The sequence below is a fragment of the Pseudonaja textilis genome, chromosome 12, assembly GCF_049901715.1.
Source record: "Pseudonaja textilis isolate UNSWEBS1 chromosome 12, rPseTex1.2, whole genome shotgun sequence".
NCBI lineage: Eukaryota > Metazoa > Chordata > Lepidosauria > Squamata > Elapidae > Pseudonaja > Pseudonaja textilis.
The window spans coordinates 17,317,129-17,340,493 of NC_142001.1; the positions used below are offsets into that span (position 1 = coordinate 17,317,129).

The 23,365-nt window shown below is 43.5% G+C and overlaps 1 protein-coding gene across 1 annotated transcript in view; it reads left to right on the forward strand.

The window, feature by feature from the left end:
• Positions 1–23,365, forward strand: part of IL1RAPL2 (interleukin 1 receptor accessory protein like 2) — a 321,249-nt gene that overhangs the window by 220,811 nt on the left and 77,073 nt on the right. The window contains exon 6 of the mRNA XM_087941140.1: positions 18,745–18,819. Within this exon, the coding sequence (XP_087797266.1) occupies positions 18,745–18,819 (75 nt within the window). The remainder of the gene's footprint in view (positions 1–18,744; positions 18,820–23,365) is intronic.

Below are 23,365 nucleotides of genomic sequence, written 5' to 3' on the forward strand. Positions count from 1 at the left end.
AAGCCCTCTCAAACCAGTTTACAGAGTCAGCCTCTTGCTCCCCACAGTCTGGGTCCTCATTTTACCAACCTTGTAAGGATGGAAAGCTGAGTCAACTTTGAGCCAAATAGAATTGAACTGCTGGCAATGGGCATAATGAGCCTGCAATGCTGCATTCGAACCACTGTGCCACCACAGCTCTTGTTTTCAACAGCCAACTCTTTTTCCTGGAAATGTTTCTATCCATCCATTCCTGGTAAGGAGAAGGAAGGTCCTTTTTTTCAGAGCTGGTCAGTTGCTTCACTTTGCAAAGTTCAGGCTTTGAAATGTTCAAGATCCTCCCCAAGCAGCTTCAAACCCCACTTTGCCTGAGTGTTCACAGTTCTCTGTGACTAATGTTATTTCATCTTTTCTGACTCCCAGATAGAATCTGCTTCCTTTAGATAGCAGTGGATTATCCCCATAATGTCCTGGAAACACTAATCCTGTTGTTGAGATGATCAAGATTTGTGGCTTTCCGATCTTGTGGTTGAGAGGTGTTGCTTCCTTTATTTTGAGAATATGTTTTCTTTCTGCCAAATATTTACATATCATTTCTTTTCTGGAGGTGGGGGGGGAACCTCAAAGGGGGATGATGGTAGAAACCAGCAATTAAAGGAAAGCTTTTGCCACCTTTGAAACACGATGAAACCACTGGATAAAATACGCAGTATAAAATAAGGACCTTAACCATCCTGGTTGCTGTTCTCTGGGCTCTTTCCAGAGTCTCAACGTCTTTTTTATATTGCGGCGACCAAGACTGGATGCAGGATTCCAAGTGTGGTCTTACTAGGGCTTTGTAAAACGATACTAGACGAAGTCCATGAACTAAATCCCCGTAGTGTCAACTCATAAAATATTTCTATGGTCTTTTTAGAGTTGCCAATAGAAAGGGAGTGGGGGAAGGAGTTTGAAAAAGCAGTGCGGCAGCTTGGAAATCAAAAGTGCATTCCATAAATAGTTTTTCAGAGATAGTAACTAGGTGACTGAAGTTTCTGCCGTGCAAAATTCTAACTAGAGAACATGATTGGTGATTCTTGGCTATAGATGTGTCCATTGGAGAATATGAATTATGCTACACCCAGGGGGATGGGGAGAAACCAGGGTCAAAGGTGACCATGAATGATGTGTGTCAGAGTCGGCTACACCCAGGCAGTGCCGGACATGTTAACTTTCAAAAAATCCTTTTGAAGTTTTGGAAGTAAGACTCATAATTTAATTGGGGTAACTGCCGGAATCCTGACACATGGTTTTCTTGTCTACTGTCCAGAAGGAATTCCCGTTGCTGCCTTCTTCTCCTATTTCCCATCCTAGCTTAGAAGCCCTGCCGTTGCTCAGCAGTCTCCCATCCAAAAGTGAACCCTTTCCACCTCTGCTTAGCTTCCCTAACAAAATCTGCAAAGTTTGTCAAGTCCGTTGCAGAAACCGGGCGAGGCTGCGTCAGCAGTCTTTGCTGCCAAAGCGGCACTTCTTTTGTTTCCTTCGCAATTTACAGTGGTAACCAACAACAACAACAACAACAAAAGAGGTTAATTTGAAAATGGATTGTCACCAAATGCACTTGTTACTAGCATCCATTCTCAATAATAGGCTCTGATGGTTGCCAAGAACGGACAGTGTGCTTTTTGCTGTCTCTCACGAGGGATGTGAAATTAATGAAGGCAGGAGAGACATTCTGTTGTGCTCTATTTTCACCGAACTGGCCTGATGTCTTCTGGGACCTGGGGGGGTTATTATTGGGGGGGCAGGGGGGGCGAGAGGGGGTGTTACATCCCATATGCACCTTAGGATAATTGAGCTAACTCAGTGGCCATTTCGGTGGTTTGAAATAGTTTCTCCCAAAGGCTCTCCATCACGATTATTCTTTGTTTTTTGTTTTTAAAAAGCCGTGCTCGCTTCAAATTTTGTCTTTAAATGGTCTTTTTAGCAGGAAGACTTTGACTTGAGACCTCAATGGAGTCCAGAATGTATGTTGTTAAGTGAGGTGTCGGGATTCTGGCAGTTACTCCAATTAAATCATGAGCTTTGAGCCACACTCCCAAAACTAAAAAAGATTTAGTTGAAGGTAACATTCTACATCTGGCATTTACCTGGGCGTAGCCAACTCTGAGATACGTAATTCACTGTCACCCTTGATCCTGCTCCCCCCCGCTACCCCTCTGGGTGTCTCATCCAACGAAACACGTCCATAGCCAAGAGTCATCAATCATGCTCTCCAATTAGATTTTTTCAGGGCAGAAGCTTCAGTCATCTAATCAGTCTTTGAAGAAAATATGAATGGAATGTACTTTCGATTCCACACTGCCGCCTGCTCTTTGACACTCCTTCCCTTTCTTTCTGTTGTCAACTATAAAACGTGCATACAAGTTTTATGAGTTGACCTGAGGCAGGTGTTGAATGGGTTTTGCCCAGTAGTGGGATTCAAAGATTTTTATCATCGATTCGGTGGGCGTAGCTTGGTGGGCACACACTTTGGGCGCATGCACACACTTTGCGTGCGTGTGCCAAATGCACACTATGCGCAGGCGCAGAGGCGTTCCAACTCACCTCCTGCAGTCCTGCACTCTCCCTGTCGCTTCAGCCGCTGCTGTGCAACACTCTGCCATGCCACGCAAAGCAGCTGCGCTTCAAAAGCAGGATATAAAAGTGAGGTTTGGTCTCCGCTGCTCATCGCCGCTACCGGCTCTGCTGAACTGGGCTAAACTGGTAGAATACTGGTTTTGCCCCATTTTCCAATTTACTTGCTACCCTTTCTTATGCGAATCCCTGCAGTTGTGAGGTTGGTAACACAGTTGCGGAGTGAAAACTGGCTTCCCCGTTGACTTTGCCAGTCAGAAAGTCGCAAAGCGGGATCCCATGATCCCAGGGACACTGCCAACCATCGTAAACATGAGTTACCAAGCTCAGTAATATGAGTTCCCACATGGCTGGATTCTGACCCCGTGGACCATAGGGAAACTGCAGTGGTGGTATGCGTGAAAAATGGTCATAAGTCACTTTCTTCCAATTTGTAACTTCAAACGGTCACTGAATGAACTGTTTGTAAGTCAAGGGCCATCCGTACGTTGTTGCCTTTTTCTTCTATCTCCTCCTCCTGTTTCTTTTCTGAGTCAATTTTCATCCGCTAAGCCACTGTGGGCTCCTGCCTCATTTCTCTGTTTCTACCATTCATTCCCCAAGATCGCCCACATGTTCCATGACAGCCTGCAAGCATGCAATAGCCTTTCACATGTATTTATTTATGCAGTAGCCTTTATTTATTTCATCTTCTTGTAACGACCCCATAATCCCGTGCAGAGTGGAGCCTGAGCAACTGAATGGAGCTAGCAGAGTCTTTTAAGGGCTAGATGCCCTTCCTGTCACCAGTGTGGAGTTTTGTTCAGCAGATATATTCTCAGAGAGAGAAATACCTACCTCTACCTAGGATCAAACTCACAACCTCCTGATCGTGAGGTGAGAGCTCTGCCTCTAGGCCAACACACCATTCTAATAGCCTTTATTTATTTATTTATTTATTTATTTCTATTTATTTTTTTATGCAATAGCCCTTTCACATTTATTGCACAGTCTCTGGAATATTAAGACCCATTTTACAGTAAGTACGTCTGGAGAGAGGTGAAGATATTGAATCTCCCCCAGAGGTGGTATTCAGCGGGTTCTGACCAGTTCTGGAGAACCGGTAGCGGAAATTTTTGAGTAGTTTGGGGTACCGGCAAATCCCACCTCTGACTGGCCCAGCCCGCATCTCTTCTCTGCCCCCCCAAATCTCAGCTGATCGGCCGGGTCTTCTTTTGTTGCCCTGCACAGGAGAACGGAGCTGGAAAGCAGGTTAGTGGAGTGGGGAGGAATTGGAGATTTTGCAGTATCCTTCCCCTGCCACGCCCGCCAAGCCACGCCCGCCAAGCCACACCAACAGAACAGGTAGTAAAAAAGTTTGAACCCCATCACTGATCTCCTCTTGTTTTTCATTCTCCACCCCTCCCCCCAGTTCGTGGCCCAGGGTCCCCCAACTGCTGAGAACAGAAAATTTGGTGGGATGCTTATGAGCCTCAAGTGCACCTTGGATGACATCACAGGGCTGAGAGATTCAGCCCTTCCCACTGGTAAAGAACGAGTTCTATGTGGGTGGAGGGAGAATGCCCCAAATGGGCAGACCAAGTGAGCAGTCTGGTTATAATTAATTTCTCCAGTGTCTATCCAAGCAAAGACAATTGAGTTTCATGCTTCAGGACCCAGGCAGTTTGCCGATGAATGCTGGGGCAGGGAGGGGGGAGGAAGAGTTCCCCCCCCCGACTCTCCTTAATGATCCAGGTACGGAGATATGATGTTAGAGAAAGTTCTTGATTGGGTCTCTCTGTCATGCTTTCTCCCCATCTCATTTTCTCCCTCTCTCTCATTCTCCCTGTCTCTCATTCCATCTCTCTCATTCTCTCTCTCATTCTCTCCCTCTCTCATTCCCCCACTCTCATTCCTCCCCTCTCTCTCATTCTTTCCTTCTCTTCTTCCCTCTCTCTCATTCTCTCCCTCTCTCATTCTTTCATTCCCTCTCTCTCTCTCTCTCATTCCCTCTTTCTCTCTCATTCTTTCCCTCTTCTTCCCTCTCTTTCATTCTTTCCCTCTCTCATTCTCTCTCTCTCTCATTCTCTCCCTCTCTCATTTTCTCATTCCCTCCCTCTCTCTTATTCCCCCTCTCTCATTCATTCCCTCTCTCCTTCCCTCTCTCTCCTCTTCTCTCATTCTTCCCCTCTCTCATTCCTTCTCTCTCTCTCTCATTCCCCCTCTCTCATTCCCTCTCTCTCTCTCATTCTTTCCCTCTTCTTCCCTCTTTCATTCCCCCTCTCTCTCATTCTCTCCCTCTCTCATTTTCTCATTCCCCCTTCTCTCTCCTTCCCCCTCTCTCATTCATTCCCTCTCTCCTTCCCTCTCTCTCCCCTTCTCTCATTCTTCCCCTCTCTCATTCCCTCTCTGTGTGTTTCTCTCTCTCTCTCTCTCTCTCTTGCTCTCCTCTTTTTCCACCATCTGGGGAACTGGAAGTTCTCGCCCTCCGAACACGCCTCAGTGAACCTCCACTTGGCAAACTCATTGTTGCTTTACAAACCACTGGCTTTGCTGCTCCATCCCTGACTTTGCTAAATGAGGCTCCTTTAATCTAACCATTGGGACCCGGATAATCCAGCCTCCTTCATCGGAAGACGGAGGAAGCAGAAATTTGCTGGCCAAGTCTCCCCCGCCCCCCCCCCCAACACGCGAGGCTAGCGTAGGCCTTGATGCGGAGAGGATCCAGATGGCGGAAGGAACAGGGATGGGGCTTTGAGAAGGTGGAATGGGTTTTTGAAAGGCATCCATTGGAACAGAAAACAGTCAGCTCCCTTGCAAGATAGAACATGTCTACTACATGCTAGGCAACTACATCGCTACCCTGTTTCTCCAACAATATGGCCTCCCCCAATCGGAAGTCCCAGCATGTTTTATAGGAATGAAATGAAATGAAGCGCCTCCCCCCAAATTAAGGCCTATATTAAAACATGGAAAATGGGGGGGGATTGTTGGGGGGGGGGGCTTGCCGTTAGGAAGTACTTTTGTTGCACACCCGGATATGGTGCTGTCTGCGTTGACCCCGATACGAAGTGCCCCACCAACACCGAGGTCAACATCCAAGCCGTCGCCACCCGCCCAAAGATGCAAGGGGGGGGGAATTAAGTCACCCCCCCAAAAGACATCCTAGTGATTTTTTGGGGGCTCAAAAAAAAATAAGACCTGGCCTTATTATATGAGAAACACGGTCGTAGTTGTGTCAGAGTGTGCACAGTGTGACTTTGTGAGACAAACCATATTGACAACCAAAATGTTAGCAAGGGGTTCTCTGTCCGGTTGCTGTGTGGTGTGGCCACGGTGGGTGTGGCCTAGTCAGCTTCCTGTACTGGGAGGGGGGGAGTTTTTGCCCTCCCTGGGCTCCTGAGGCTTTTCTCGACCCTCCGGGAGGGCGAAAACAACCTTCCCGAACTCCGGAGGCTCTCTGGAAGCCAGAAACAGGCCCATTTCCGGCCTTCCTGAACTTCCACGAGGCCCATTTCTCACCTTCCACAAGCCTCCACACGTGTCCTGCAGTTACCTACATCCAAAACGGGCTGCGTGGGGATTCCTGGGGTGGGTGGGGCCAGCCAGAAGTGGGAACAATAGGACAGGGACGGTAGGCATGCGGGTGCACTTATGCACACCCCTGACAGACCTCTTAGGAATGGGGTGAGGTCCACGGTAGACAGTTCAAGGTTCAAGTTTTGAGGGTTTGAGGATGTCACAACAGAGTCGGGGAGTGAATTCCAAACATTGACCACTCCGTTGCCGAAATTATATTTTCTGCAACCGAGTGGTTTACTTTGAGTTTGTATCTATTGTCTGCCCGTGTGTTATTGTGGTTGAAGCTGAAGTAGTCATTGATAGGTAGGACATCGTAGCAGATAATTTTGTGTACTAAGCTTAGGTCAAACCATAGGCGGCGTAGTTCTAGGTTGTTCAGATCCAAAATTTCACGCCTGGTGGCATAAGGTATTCTACTGCGAGGAGAGGAGTGGAATACTCTTCTCATGAAATACCTCTGGACTCGCTCAATTGTTCAGTTGTTGGCCATTGGCTTCTTCCTAGAGTTGAGAGAAAGTGATTGGCTGAAAGTCACTCTACTGACTTTGTGCCCAAAGTGGGAGTCGAACTCACGGTCTCCTGGAAGGAATGGTGGGTTTTTTGGAGTTAATTTTCCTCATCCCCCCACCACCAACATTCCCATACTTTAGGGAAGAATCATGCCAGTGAGGTTAAAGTGAGAAGAAATTCAGATATGAATCACGCATGTTGAAGACCTTGAAGATTTTGTGTTCTTGCCTCTGTTGACAAATAGAGACATTTGATGCAATGACAGGTAATATAGTGAACCATATTTCTCTTCCTATTCTGTTTACATTGTATATTTAGTGAATTTAGTTTTGATTGATGACAGCTTTGGAGCCACTCATTGTGGACAAAAAAAAAAAAAAAAACCACAGATGGCATATTTTAACTATATTAATGGTTCGAGACTTAAACTTAGCACTATATATTTTTGCAATCCTTCAGAAAGCAAAGCTGCAATTTATACAAATAGATTCTGCCTGTCTTCAGTCCGAGCAAGACTGACAAAAAGATGTCAGGGACGAGGATGTAGATCATCATTTCTTGGCGCAGGGGGTTGGAGGCCAGGCAATTTTGACCAGGGGTTGCTTTTTTATGTCTTATCACATCTTCTTCATCATCATTGTCATATCTTGTTGAAAGTCATAACCCTACCAGTATCTCTAAGGGAAGATCTTTTTTCCCCCTGGTTTTAAAATAAAAAATCAATAACGGAGAATATTTGTAGCTGAGGGTTGAAATGATGGTGTTCCTTGGTGTTCTATGAGCTTGGTTGTTTTCTTGCAGACATTTCATGACCCAACTAGATAACATCATCAGTGCTGGAAGAGAGTGGGATATATGGATAGGAGGAAGAGGTGGTGGTGGAAGAAAAGGAGGAGGAGGAGGAGGACTGAGGGCGAGGAAGAGGAGTTGGAATTGAGCCATGAAAACTCCATCGAGAAATGCTTCAGGAAGTCCTAGCCTCCTCTTTTTGGAGGGGTTATGGCAAAAGCATTCTCTAATTGTTTGGAGGGATGATCTTGGGAGCAGAGGTGAAATGTTGCCGGTTTGGCCCGGTTCACTCAAACCGGTAGTAAAAAAAAAAAAAATGCTTGCAGTTCAACCGAACTGGTTCTTCCAACGATCAGCTATGCCGCATGATTTAGATTAGCTAGAAAGCAGGAAATCATCAGATTTCTTGCTTTGTAGCTAATCTAAATTATGTGGCATGTTGCACTTAGCTCAGAAGGCTTCAAAATGCTTCTTTTTTTTTTTCAGCACCCAGGAAGGTTCCCTGAGGCCCAGAAGGCCAAAAATGGGATGCAGGGAGGTGCTGTGAAAGGAAAAAAAAGAAAAAAAAAGACTTTTGACCCCCCTCAGTCATATGACCACCTAGCCACGCCCACCCAGTCACATGACCACCTGGCCACACCCATAAAACTGATGGTTAAAAAAAAATTGAATCCCACCACTGCTTGGGAAACCAAGCAAACTGATGCTGCTTAGGGACTGGCCAGACAAAAGATGGCTCATAAGAAACCCGCCGTGAGTTATCCAGAGTTATCCATGGGATAACAATGGGAGGATTGTACTTTCAGACTTGCAAAGGGGATGTGACAGCCTGCCTAAATTAGACCAGATGCTTATCACGATGAGGAGGAAAGACGTGGCTTAACGGGGTTAGGAGGTCAGGATCACCAGATACTTTTTTTGCAATGAAGTTGGGAGAAAAACCCAGGAAGGTTGCATCCCATCTTGGAGAAGACAACACAGCCCATTAGGGCTTGAATTTGGAAGCAGAAACCACGTTTGCGAGCTTTGATTACGGCAGCTATGACACCGTGAGAAATTATACAATAGAGAAGAAAGGAAGATCTGCTGTGGTGCTCTCAGCAGACTTTTGCCCCAAGCTGAAATGGAAATGGCATTTTATAGGACTTGCTTCCTGTTCTTCAGATTCCTTGTGGAATGAGACACAATTTGAGCGTAAATGTGTTTGCATCTGAATACGAATTCTAGAAAGTTTGCATTTTCAAGACTTCCCTTGAGGGCTGAAGCTTATTTGTTTGAAAGTGGTGTGTATGTCTCTTTGCAGTGTACTTTGTCTGTCTGTCTGACTCCCTATTTCTCTGTCATTGACCAACAGTCCTGCAAAATTTGGAGGCAGGTTTATGAAGAACTAGTTCGATACCTGTGCTTCGCTATGAAACTATGTGATCGGGCTTAGTTTTTGGGGAGGAAAATAAGGGGAAAAATTGTGCCTCTGCCTACCAGTATTCATCTGGCTAGCGACCTGTCAGTGTGTGAGAGAGTTGAGGGCTGTTTGGAAACAATATTTGCTGTGTGAGCAAGAAGAAGGCAGTAAGGAGCCTGGGCGTGGCTTAGCTCAACTGTTCTGTACTAAAGCTGCGTGGTGCTGTGAAACTGAAACTCCTCTCCTCTGTTTGTGTTTTGCATTTGGAAGAGATTTCTTTTCAGGTGGAACTCCTTAATATCAGAACGTGTTAATAATGGTAATATACAAAATACTAATGCTGTGATGGTCATTTTGAAAACTCCTTTCTTAGTGAGCCCCTAGAAGCCAAGAGGAACCTACGTGCCGAATTTCAAGTTTGTAGGCTTTACTGTTCTGGAGATTTTGTGATGGTGCGTGTGGGGCATTTTGCTTTTATATATGTAGATAATCTTCATGAGTCAGCTTTTTTTCTTTTTTCTTTTTTGGCAAAAAAATAGAAGAATTGTATACCAATGCTTTAGGGGTAGAGAATCAATTCAAAGGCAATTTTGATTGACTCCGAGTCAAATCACCCTTTCCAAAGCCAGATTGATGTTTGAGATCAAATTGTCAATCAGATTGGATGCCCCTGAAGGCTTTTTATTTTCAAATCGATTTCATCTCTAATTGGATTGAACTAATGATCCAGAATGGATCCAGGGGTTCAACTCAGAGAAGGGGGGCACTCCTTCTATTGGGGTAATATCCCGGGGAAATTGTAAACACATGCGTACACATTTTAGCGCAAGCAATATTTTTTTTCTAAAAAAAAAACAATAGATATACAAGTTCCGCAAACCAAATGTGACATAACCACAAGGAGAAAAATTGAACTTGACAGATTCACCATCCCCGTTTCTTAATGCAGCATCAAAATGGGTGAATCTGAGAAGCATATTTCACTCTGACTTTTCCTTTCTTATTTTCTTAACACTCTCCTGGCCTGGTGACATTTGAGAACAAGCATGATTAGACTCACGCAAGGAATTTGTCTTCGGTGCATAAGCTCACAGTGTGCATATAAGCAGAAAGTAATAGGTCATGTAGGTCATAAATCATAGTTATAATCGTTAATTATGTTACACACTACGATTATGCAACCTTATGTCACCAGACTTGAAATTCTAGACTTAGAAAACCTAGAACCATGCCGTCTTCAGTCCAATCTTAGTATATAAAATCATACAGTATACATCCAAAAGAACATGCACATATTTCTCCTTTTCAGTAGGGTTCTCCCAAACTTGGCAACTTTAAGACTTGTGGACTTCAAGTCCCAGAATTCCCCAGCCAGCAGAGACCACGATTTTGATGAACTGTTTCATCCTCCCATTATTTCTGGCTGACCTGGAACGTAACAAAAATAAGTTGGCTTTTGTAAAAACCAATTTTCATTCTGGTCTATGCCTTGCGTCCTCCAAAGGGTTAATCTTACCCGTGCGTAAGAAGCTTGCTTAATTTTTAGTTGCGAGTGTTTAGAGAAGGGAAGGATTTCCTTGTTTTGCTGCAAATCATGGGGTCCCCCCCCTTCTGCCTTTCCTTCCCGTGGTTTAAAGGATACAAAGAATGACTCTGAAGTCTTAAACCTGGTGAGGCTTCTGTTAAAGTGCCAGTGGGAGTGATTAATCTGACTTTTGTATGGGATTTAGAAAGTGGGGTTCACGCCATGTTGGTTAAGCTGAGCAGATAACAGGCAAATACAGCGTAGAAGTGATATCGCTTATCGGGTTTTGGCTCCGTGTTTCTGATTCCCGCGGAATGCACCTGGAATACGCAAAGAGGTAATGCTGGAAGGATTAGCTTCACAGCTACGGTGGCATTTATCCAAATGTACTGCTAATAAACCACAGGGTGTAGGAGGCCTAGAAATGAGCAGAAATGCTGCTTGAATGAAGTTGCAGCAGTGGCAAAGATCCAGGGCTGGAGCAAAGGGTCAATGGTAGAGGACAGGAAGGCCTGGAGGAACGTTGTCCATGGGGTTACGATGGATCGGACACGACTTTGCAACTAACAGCAATCTCCTAACAGTGTTGCTTATCTGTAGTTTGCTTCCCATCGTTTAGGGAGCAAGAGGAAGAGGTAGTGGATAGGTACAACATCTAGATATGTTAGAATATGGGGCTGTAGCTCAGGGTTGCAAAGAGGGGTCTCTTGTGCTCTTTGGTGGCTTTCTTGTAGATATTTCATGGCCCATCTAGGTAGCATCATCAGTGGTATGGAGGAAGAGGAGGAGGGAAGGACTGTGGAGTCCTTGGTGATCTCTAAAGTTGGTGGTTTTTATGCAGATGTTTCATGGCCAGATCAGGTAACATCATCAGAGCACTGATGGATAATGTTGGGTAATGAGACATCTGCAAGAGAGCCACCAAGCTTAGAGAGCACCAAGGACCACACAGTCCTCCTCCTCCTGTTTTCTTCCACTCCACAAACCCCACTCTCTTCTAGCACTGATGATGTGCCCTTGTTGGGTCATGAAACATCTATAAGAAAACAACCAAGTTCAGAGAGCACCAAGGATCCTACAGTCCTTCTCCTGCTCCTTTTCCTCTGTAGCACTGATGATGCTACATAATTGGGTAATGAAACATCTGCAAGAGAGCCACCAAGCTCAGAGAGCACCAAGGATTCCTTATTTCAACCCTGAGCTACAAATATTGTCTTCTACAGATATGGAAGGCTTTTGGGGAGAAGCTCAAAGATGACCTTGGGGAAAGAATGCATCACCTAGCAAAGTGCAATAGAAACCAGGAAAGGGGAGAGAAAATTAAAGTGGGGTGGAGTAAGCCCTAAACATTAGATTCGGACCTCAGTCCTCCAATGACCTGGAGCCACCAAATTCGGTGCCATGGATGGTGTGCATACTGCTTACATTTAAGAAAAAGCTGGAGAGCCATCTCATTCAACCTCTTTCTGGGGAGTGGATAAAAATGGAAACTGGTTTCCTCCACTCAGATCAAACTCTGCAAACGTTATAAATCCATGCTGGTGGCCAACGGCTCGAATTTTGATCACACGACAGTGGCTGGATGTTGCAATGGTCATGAGCTCAAGGACCAGTCGTAAGTCACTTCATCAGTGCCGTTGCAACTGTGAACAGTCGCTAAACAAATGTTTTGAAGCCAAGGACTACCTGTGCTTAGAACAAGGGGTCGTGTCTGCTCCAAAGATGGAGGATTTTGCTGCAGTAAGTTTTATTTACATCGTTGTTCAAAAAATCGGCCCACACCAGCTGCCCCCTGCCCACAAGACAAAGGAACGCCCCCCAGGAATATAATGTCAAGTTAACGTTTGCCATAGCTGTGAATCCAATGCCAGAAACCGTTCCGTTCTCAAGTTGTTGCAGACAAATGATGGATTTGCTTCTTGAATAAATAATTTCAAATGGAACAGAACTTTGTCATGGGATAATGAGGTCTCCCTTGCTCCCAGCTGAACGCCGAAGCACTTTATAGAAAAGGAGTGCGAGATGTTTATTTTCAAAGCCGAATACATTTATCCTCTGACAGGACTTGCGTTCTAGCGACTTTATTTGGGCTCTATCAAATGTCAGATGCCGGCGTAATCACTTTGTCAGGCTGATATTGCTGTGCTAGTTTGCAGGGAAGGCAGCTCAATCTCCAGAATGCCAAATTGCTATCAGATCACTCAAATATGCAACAATGCTCCAATATACTTATATTTATTTCTCATTCACGATGGCGCCGCTTTAAGCTGACTAACACACTGTCGGCTTTTAAATAGCGTTCTTGTCATCTCCTTGTATTTTCAGGATTGTTCGTCTTCTCGGTAGCGTTTTATCTTCATCAGAGTCATTCAGATAAATGGCTGAAGGAAACACCATTTTTTTGTCATGAAGGTGAGAAAGAAACATGGCTATTTTCATGAGCAGTGAGTCAAGTTTCATGATGCTTAACCACCTTAGTTGAAGATGAAGCAGCGGCATTAATGAAACAGGTTCAGCATAGCTAGTAGTAATCTTGGTTAGTTTTTTTGTGGCTTATGAACAATGAGTCAAGTCTCATGCTTAACCAGCTTAGTTAAAGATGAAGCAGCTGCATTAATGAGTCATGTTTGGCATAGCTAATATTAATCTTGGTTAGTTTTTTTGTGGCTTATGAACAATGAGTCAAGTCTCATGCTTAACCAGCTTAGTTAAAGATGAAGCAGCTGCATTAATGAGTCATGTTTGGCATAGCTAATATTAATCTTGGTTAGTTTTTTTTGTGGCTTATGAACAATGAGCCAAGTCTCATGCTTATCCAGCTTAGTTCAAGATGAAGCAGCTGTGTTAATAAAACACATCCAGTGTAGCTAATCTTGGTTAGATTTTTTTCTGGCTTGTGAATAATGAGCCAAGTCTCATTATGGTTAACCAGCTTAGTTAAAGATGAAGCAGCTGCGTTAAAGAAACATGCTCAGCATAGCTAATATTAATCTTGGCTAGGTTTTTTGTGGCTTATGAATGATGAACTAAGTCTCATTATGCTTAACTAGTTTGTTAAGTGAATCACACTGTTGTTCAACACACCATTGTTAAACAAACAAACATTGGTCACCACACTATAAAAAAGATGTTCATCACTAGGAGACTGGGTGTTCTAGTCCTGCCTTAGGTATGAAAGCCAAGTGGGTGACATTGGGCCAGTCCTTCTTTCTCAGCCCAATTCACCTTGCAGGGTTGTTGTGGGGAAAATCGGACCAAGGTGTGTTGCATATGTTTGCCATATTAAGTTGTTTGTAAAACTAATAAAGGCAGGATATAAACAAACAAACAAACCTTCATTCGATATTCTTTCCATGACATTTTCAGTACCAAAGTTCCCATTGATGGGTAATAACAATAGATTTATCTCTTATGTATTAAAGGTTATATTCTCACCGATTATTATTATGGAAGCAGTAATAGAAATGCAATTTAATTTTCTGTCCCTGACCTGCAAAAATGAAACAGGTAGAAGGAGCTAGAGGTGATTTTCAACTGAGTGAAACTCTTAATTTTTGGTTCCTCTTCATTTCCTGTTTTGGCACATTTGCCTGTTTCAATTCCTTCTGTTTTCTAAATCTTTCCGATTTGGATGCTCTTGGCTTTCCCCTTTTTCTATTTGTAAGTTCATTTTTTTTTTATCTCATTTCTGCACACGTTTGAGTTTTTCCTAAAACTGTTGAGTATTGTTATACTCCCCCAAATATATATATATATATATATATTTAGCAAATGTGTCTAGCAGACCCAGTTTCTGCAAACAATTTCCCCTTAATGTACTTTTTGTGCAGTATTTTCATCAACAAAAGTATTTTTCTTCATTTTCTCTCACTATTGCATTGCTGTTTCTCCCTCCCCTGCCCATTGGCTATAAGTGGAATGGTGATTAGAATTAAAATTTTGGAAGATAACTCTTTCCTGCCTGGATCCAAGTCCTGTACATTCTGCCATTCTTTAATCAGAATTGGGAAAATTGGGAAGGAGATAGCAGAAGCAATAAGCACCTAGACTTATATGCTGCTTCACAGTGCTTTACAGCCCTCTCTCTAAGTCAGAGGTCTCCAACCTTGGTAACTTTAAGACTTATGCACTTCAACTCCCAGAATTCCTCAGCCAGCTGGCTGAGGAATTCTGGGAGTTGAAGTCCACAAGTTTTAAAGTTGCCACGGTTGGAGACCCCTGCTCTAAGTGGTTTACAGAATCAGCATATTGCCCCCAACAATCTAGGTCCTCATTTTACTGACCTTGGAAGGATGGAAGGCTGAGTCAACCTGGAGCAAGTGACAATTGAACTGGTGGCAGTCAACAGAGTTAGCCTGCAGTATGAGCTTCCAAACCAGCTGGCTTTCATGCCTAAGGTGGGACTAGAACTCCCAGTCCCCTGGTGATTGGCCCGAAGTCACCCAGCCGGCTTTCATGCCTAAGGTGGGACTAGAATTCACCATCTCCTGGTGATTGGCCCAAAGTCACCCAGCTGGCTTTCATGCCTAAGGCAGGACTAGAACTCCCAGTCCCCTGGTGATTGGCCCAAAGTCACCCAGCCAGCTTTCTTGCCTAAGGCGGGATTAGAACTCCAAGTCCCCTGGTGATTGGCCCAAAGTCACCCAGCCGGCTTTCATGCCTAAGGTGGGACTAGAATTCACCATCTCCTGGTGATTGGCCCAAAGTCACCCAGTTGGCTTTCATGCTTAAGATGGGACTAGAATTCACAATCCCCTGGTTTCTAGCCTGCTGCCTTAACCCCAAGACCAAACTGGCTCTCTAAGTTTGGATTCTTAGATATGCTATAAAACTGAACCGCTCTAATAGAAAGTGCGCATCAACCTTCTTCGAGAGAAAGAATTGGAGGAATACACTCCTTCTTCTATCGATTGTACCTTCCAACCATTAGAAGTTAAAACTATTACAGGCCCTGCCTGGCCTCATCCAGAGCAGAGGACATCAAAAACTCTCCGTAGTTCTGGGGGAAATGAAAAATCCACTTCTTTCCATTACCGGCCGTCGTTTATTGGAAATTCCTCCGCTTTTAACTGTTTCTTGAAGCTATTATTTCAGCCTTTGGGTTATCAGCTTCCCATCTCAAGGCAGAGGAGGTAAAACCACCTGAATCCTGAAAGCATTTTGGTCTCAATCATCAAAATTGTAATTGAAAGTCCTGGATGAGATCAGGATAAAATACACATCGCAAGGAGATATATATATTTTTGCTCAAATCCTGAATTTACAATGTTCGATAATATGTACTCTCAGGGCTGTGCTCTTCCTTGGTTTCATATTATGTTTTTACCTGTCAGGCTCTTTTATCTCTCTCTCTCTCTCTCTTTCCTGTCAACTGAGGAAGGTTCCCTATTGCAAGCAGGAAGGCAAACATCTATTATGAATTTGCTGGTTCTGAATTTCTCAAATGCGCTCAGATATTCCTGATAACTGCATATGAATTTTGCTGTTGTGGGGAAAGGCGTGCATCGTTTCCTTCTCGTTTTCTTATTAAGGAAATCAGCGAAAGCAAAATGAAAATATTTGTGTGCTGCTTATCCTCAGAAGGGGAGGAAAAAAAAAAAAGAGAATTTGTGTGGCAAATGTTCTTTCAAAGGAGAAGGGAATTGTAGCACAATTCTGATGCGTAGAGGTTTTCTGGTATCTAGTTAGGGATACACCTAGTTTTCCGGCACCTAGTTAGAGAAGGATACCTGGTTTTCATTGTACAGGAGGTGAGTTGGAATGCCTCTGCACCTACGCAAAGTGTGTGCATGTGCACAAAGCATGCCCACCGAGCCACGCCCACCGAACCAGTGGTAAAACGTTTCGAATCCCACCGCTGGTTTCTCCATTTTTCAGACCATTCCCACGAGGGCCTCGTGCACAAACAAAAATAACGGTTGGCTTCCAAAAAGCAGGCCAAACTACAACTTATCCATCCAAAGTGCCCAACTTCATTTTAGCCTGGACCAGAGGCTGAACGATCCTCATCAAAATGTTGATAATGATGGAAATACAGAAGAGTTCCTTGCTTTTCCATTGGATCTGGGTCTCCAGGAGGGTTTGTGGCCTGTTGGCCTCTGGCGCCTCCAGCAACTGAATCAGAGGAGGAGGCGGGGGAGTCAGGGTCAGCCTCAGGGCACCCTGGGAGCTCTGAGGGGGAAGAGGGAATGGAGCTGGCAGAGAGAGAGAGAGAGAGAGAGAGAGGGAGAGGAAGAGAGAGAGAGAGAGAGAGCCTGAGCTGTCCATCAGCCCTCAAATGGAGAGTCAACAGCCCCCAGGTCTGGAGGTGGCTGATGAGGAAGAGGAGGAACTGCTGGGCCCAGTGCCTAACACATGGATGTTCAGAAAGCAGAGGAGAGGAGAGCAGTGGAAATCTATGGGCCGGTCCCTGGGACGAAAAAGCCACCGCTGCTACCAAAGCCCCACCCTAGCTCTGGGGATAAAAGGCAGGGGGCAGAGATGAATGGGTGTGGCAGAGACCTATTCAACTCCCTGCCGGACAGACTTGTTAGCCTGGGGTGAGAGAGAGAGAGAAAAATTTTGCCAGGGCTGCTGACGCTGCTAATAAAGGAATCATTGATTTAAATACAGAGGGTTTGTCATGTTTGGGAAGCTAGGTCGGAGCGGGATGGTTCCACGGGGCCTGGATTGGGGACATCCGTTGTGTCTTTCTTACCCTCTGGAAACTGTTGAAAATAATCATTCTCCGCCAACGAGAAGCATTTTTTTTCGCTCTTCGTTAGCTCTCCGCCCGCCCTGTGCTCTCTGTCTGATCAAGGCTGATTTCAAATCATGCCAGCAGCGTCCTTTCCAATTGATCTCTCCACTTGCCATCATCGGTGTCTATTTAAGTGAATTGGGCTTTAAGACTTGTGTACGAATCCACCCGTCCGCTTTGGAAAATTCTCAGTAGAGACAAGGCGATGATTGGCAGGCCTTCCTGTTCCCTCTTAATGGCATTCCAAGTGCATTAGTGAAAAGCATTGATTATTCTTGTTTTCACCTGCCAGCAACTTTCTATTCCAAGCTAATCCAAAAGTAATTTAATTGCATGGGTGGCCCCGATGTTTCATCGGGGTCAGTTGTTTCATCTTGGGCTTGGAAGAGGTGTGTGAGGCTGCCACGGTCTTCTAAATAGAATTCCCCGTATAGCTTAGATAAAAAGGTGCGTATAAGCAACGAGAGGCTTAGCAGGTACGCACGAGGTGCGGTGGAGAACATTTCTCTCTCTTTCTTTCTCTTTCTCTCTTTTTATTTTGCTTTCTCTTTCTCTTTCTTTCTCTTTCTCTCTCTCCTTTTTTCTCTTTCTCTCTTTTTATTTTTCTTTCTCTGGCTTTCGCTTTTCTTTCTCCTTTTCTCTCTCTCTTTCTCTTTCTTTTTCTTTCTTTTTCTTTCTCTTTCTTCTTTTTCTCTCTTTTTCTTTTTCCTCTTTTTCTTTCTCTGTGTTTGTCTTTTTCTCTCTCTTTCTCTTTCTTTCTTTCTCTTTCTCTATCTTACTCTTTCTCTCTTCCCCTCTTTCTTTCTCCCCCCTTTCCTCTCTCTCTCTCTCTCTCTCTTCCTTTTTCTATTTCTTTCTCCCTCTCATCTATTTTGATTTTTCATCATCCATGTCATGCTTCTCCCAAAGGGACTTTTTTTCCCCAAAAAAGAACTGGAATGTCTTGATTTTTTTCCCCTTGAAACTGTTTCACTTCGCATCCAGGAAGCTTTTTCAGTTCTGAACTAAAGAAGCTTCTTGGATGTGAAGCAAAATGTTTTCAAGGAAAAAAAAAACCAGGAAGTCTTGTTGCCTTTTGGAGAAAGCACCTTTGGGACTCTCGTATTTTTTATTTTTTCAATTGAACTGATATACTTCATCATCGTTAGCTGTATCAAGGATCCACTTATGTAAAATATAATTGTGATTGTGATTGTTGCTTTTGGTGCCATCATCAGTATTATTCCTAAGGTGTATTGGGGTGGCCTAGTGGTGAAGACACTCGCTTCCCACTCAGAAGGTTGAGGGTTCAATCCTAGGTAGCAACAGATATTTCTCTCTCAGGTTGCAAAGAAAAAATACTCGCTGTGAACCCTGCATTGCATTCAGCCAGTAAATGCTCAGCTCCATTCACTCATCCTGACTCTACCCCAAATTTAGGTTCTGCAGGTCATAAAAAGGGAGTTCAGTATAACTCCAAAGCTAGCAGAGTATAACTCCAGAATGTTACCAATGGTTCTTTTTTTAAATGGGTGTGGCTCTCCAGGTTTGTAAATCCTTTGCAGAACATTCATTGTCTCCAGAACCAGATTATTCTTTTAATTTTCCCTATTCCTTTCTCTCTCTCTTTTTTTTCCCTTCTAGCTTTAGTCACCAACAGACCACCTCAGCCGTTGTATCCAGTAGAGAATCAGACAAGTCTTCTCGAAGTCCAGTTGGGTAAGTTCTTTTCTGAGAAATGAAACCAGACCGAACTGTGGCTGATACCCATGTTTCTCCAAAAAGAAGACCAGGTCTTATTTTCTTTTGAGCCTTGAAAAAATGCCTAGGGCTTCTTTTTGGAGGGTTCTAATTATTGACTCATCTTGCGGCAGTTGTGGTTTGCCAGCTACCTGTGCAGATGGAAGCGGAAGCGGACAGTGGGGAAGAACGGGGACCAGTTAGGGAGTCTGGAGAGGACTCAGGTGAGAGTCCTGCATCTGATGCAGAGATGGGGCCAGGACCATCTGGGAGTGGGGTGCTGACTCCGGAGCCTCCAGAGTCTGGCAGCAGCATGGCAGAGGAACAAGGGGAGCCTGTTCCCAGTGTGCACTTGCACAGAGCTGCCAGAAGGCAAGAGCAGCTAAGACAAAAGGGGTGACTCAGGAGTAAGGCTTGGAGTTAATTGCCCTCCCCTAAGATATAAAGGAAGTGCAAAGGTAGAGAAACCTTTGCAGGAAGCAAAGTCGTTCGCTCTGTTCAGATTAAACCTTGAAGCTCTGTGTGGACTTTATACTTTGGTTGTTTTTTTCCAGTTCACTTGGCACTTTAGTTGTTGGCAGCAATTCAAAGGAGAGAAAGGTGGGTGCTTATCTCAAGGGACTGTTTGTGACTCATCACAGGCTGGGAATGAACATAATTCCCAGCACTGAAATAAAACGAGAGTTGTTTTAACTAAGCGTGTGCTTAATTATGGTCTCAGGAAGCCTTGGTCAGAACACCAACAGCCCTGCCCAGCAGGAGCCCGCTGACGGCCCATGTCTTTTGCGGCCACTTGCCACCACTTGCACGCATTGCCTCCATTTTACCTTCAGATGCCTTCTTGAAAGCCCTCTGCAGGCAATAATAGAGCTCTGGATCGATCCGGCTGGGGCAATGTGTATGAGTGGCCGCAAGAGGCTGCAGAAGAAGGTGAGGCAGGAGTCGGGGTGTACGAGGCCTGGTAAGTAGGGCAGCTCAATCCACCCCCATCCCCACCCTAGCTTATTTTTTTTTACTTGTGTGCCTTGCTGAACCCCCTGCACACCTGGGGCTTAATTAGGGCTAATTTTGTGAGTGGGGCTTAATTTGATCGCATGCGCTGAAAAACGTTGACAGGGCTTCTTTTCAAAATCGTCTTTTTGGAGAAAGACGGTTTTACTATACACGAATCAATATGTTACTTTCTCATTTGCAATGGGGGAGAGGGGTTCTCCCAATCCTGGTTTCAAAGGGTGGGGGGGATTTGCATAGGATTGGAGAATGGGGCTAATTGTCTGAGGTTCATCCAAGGACATGATGGATGGATGGATGGATCCAAAGATCGATGCATTAGCTCTTGAAACGTTGCAATGAAACAACCGCTTTTTAGGTTACATGAGAGAAATGTTGATAAATGCAATGTAACAGGGGAGATTGGGACTGTATTTATAACATTATGCACGATGTGTAGGAAACAGAAGTCTTTCTGCCCATTTCTGTACAAGTAGTCCTTGACTTACGAACACAACTGAACCCAAAATTCCTCTTTCTAACCTAGGTAGTTGAACTTTGCCTCATTTTACAGCCTTTCTTGCCATTATTGTTCAGTTAATCACTGCAGTTGTTAAGTTATAAATACAAGTCAGATGCCACACATCAGAATTTTGATCCCATGACCTAGGGGATGCTGTGCAACCATTGCAAGTATATAAACGGTCATAAGTCGCTTTGTTCAGTGCCATTGTAACTTTAAGCAGTCACTAAGCGAACTGTTGTAAGTGTCAGGATTCCGACACTCAACCCCCATTTAAATCATGATTCTCTAGCCAAACTCCAAAAAGATTTATTGGGAGTTAAAAGATGCGGCATTGCCTGGATATATCATAATTCATATTCTCCAATGGGACACATCCATAGCCAAGAGTCATCAATCATACTCTCCAGTTAGAATTTTGTGCGGCAGAAACTTCAGTCAACTTGTTACTATCTTTGAAAACATTTATGGAATGCACTTTTGGTTTGCAAGCTGCCGCACTGCTGCCCCCTCCCTTTCTGTTGGCAACTCTAAACAGACCATAGAAATATTTTATGAGTTGACAGTAAGTTGAGGACTTACTAATAGAATATGAGTCATTCTAGGTGACACTAGTTGGGTGGAATTCCTCTTTCTTTAAGTACCACTTAAAGAATGTGTTTCCGCAAAGTGTGAGGTTGCTCGCCTCCTCAGGTTTTTTTTTTTCCAGTTTCTGAATTTTGCAGACCTGCCATATTTTTCATCAGTGTGCACACGACAGCCAAAGATAACATCTTTTGTGTGTGTGTGTTTATTTTCCGTTTTGTTTACAAGCCATTTTTGTAAATGAGAAACGAGTTAAGCCTGCAGGATTACTATTGTTTGCACAAATCTAGCCTTTGCATTCAGACAGTTTCGAGACACATTTGCAAAAATTGACACATAATGAATTTTGTTTTTATTTTATTTTTAAAAGAGTGAATTCCAAGTGAACAATTTTTCAGTTCAGTTCAGCACAGATACCTGAAACTGGATGAAACAATTTGGTCTCTGCTCCCTGATAGATCTTCGATTAAATAGTTTTAAGAGTAGATTAAACCAATTAGTGTAAGAGAGTCTTTTGTCGTTACTTCTTAACAGTGAGAACAAGTAGAGATTTCTTGTTTGGAAGTGACTAAGAGTTACAACTCTTAGGATTTACTTATGGGATTTGAAGATATTTAAATACAAGACAGCTCACACTGATGATGATGATTATTACTATTATTATTATCATCATCATAAAAAACAATGACTACATAAACAGTGTGTTATCTGGGTATAGTTAATTTTGAGAAATAATAATGATAATAATAACAATGATCCATAATATTAATAATGATCACATAATCATAATAATCTTTGCTTATCCATTTTATAAGTCCTTCCCTATATAATAAATCATTCTCTTATGCTTTTAAATTTCTAACTTCTGTTTCTATCAGTTAGTCGTTGGTAAAATAAATCCCATGTTAAAAAAATATTCAGTTTCTTCCTTCTCTTTAATTTTAAGTGTTAATCTATCCATTTGTAGCTCGCACTGTCCTTAACCTATGCTTGCAACTTGTGTTTAATGATATTTCAAGAAAATATGCTATGTATTTTAAGGTCCCTTCCACCTCTCTTCTGAGGTGAATAAGCCCCATTTCGCTGTGAACAAAGTCCGTTTCCATAGATCTGCCTCCTGATATATATGTAGAATAAATGTACAACTAAGCTTTTCTATCAATCCATGCACATCCATAACCTAATTTCAGGCTTCAAGCTCGGATGCTAAAAAGCACAATCTCTTTTTCAGTTACAAGATGACAAAGATGAAAACAATCCTATTAGACAAAGACAAGAATCTGTTCTTATTTTTGTACTTGTTTTTACTTTTGAGTGTTTAGAAGGGGTAGAATTTGCAAAGGAGATGGCATGCGGACGCTTTGATAAATTATATCTGTTTTCCAGGGTTTTGATAAGATTGAAAATAATGTTAACCCCGAGAAGATAAAAAATCATACATAGGTTTCAGCTTTACATAAACCGAGTGTGCTGTCTGGATTGGCAGATTGAATCTTGACTGAAGTGCAGACCCAACCTATGAGATGTTGTGCTGAAAAATATGGTTTGCTCCCCTTGTTTGTTTTAGCTGTTGCAGTTTTGAACAGTGTCTGGATTTGTGATTCTAGGAAAATCTTAGCCCCTGTCTGTGTATATAAGCAAGACAATATGTCTAAGCCGCTGGGAACTATCAGCAACTCTTGACGGTTAATCGTATGGAAGGAAAAAAAAAACTAGGATGAAAAAGTTTCCAAGTGCGCAACAGATTTCTTTTTCATTTTCCCCTTCCTGAGTGCCTTGGAATACTTTGAAATTTGAAAAATTATTTGCCGGTTCTCTGAACTACTCAAAATTTCCACTACCGGTTCTCCAGAACTGGTCAGGACCTGCTCAATACCACCTCTGATTCACACATGGACTTTAATGTTCTGTTCTGGTCCCGCAAATGAGTGATGAGGATGGGAACGGCTCTTAGCCACTGTAAATTATAGGACAGCCTCCTTCTGCAAATTTTCTGACCTTTTCAACATTCTGCAATTTGCTAGACAAATGCCATCCGCTTTCCTTCCTTCCCGCCATCCTTGTTTACAGTTTTGCTAAATGGACACGAATGGCAGAAGGAACGTCCGATCTGAACAGGCGTCAATGCCAAAGGTCAGGATGGTGCATCATCCTTCTGTTCACCTCATGGTTGACTGTCAAAGTTCAGAGCATCCTGGTTAGGAGAATAAGCTTTTTTTTAAAAAAACAAATGAGAATAGGAGGAGAAGGAGGGGAAGCCAGAACGTTGCATCCCTGTGAAGATTGTAGGTATCCCTTGACTTACGAGCACAATTGGGAGCAGAATTTCCATTGTTAAGTGAGGTGGTGAAATGCCCAATTTTTTTTGGCCATGATTATTAAACTAATCCATGAGGTTGTTAAGTGGATCGTGTGGCCATTAAACAA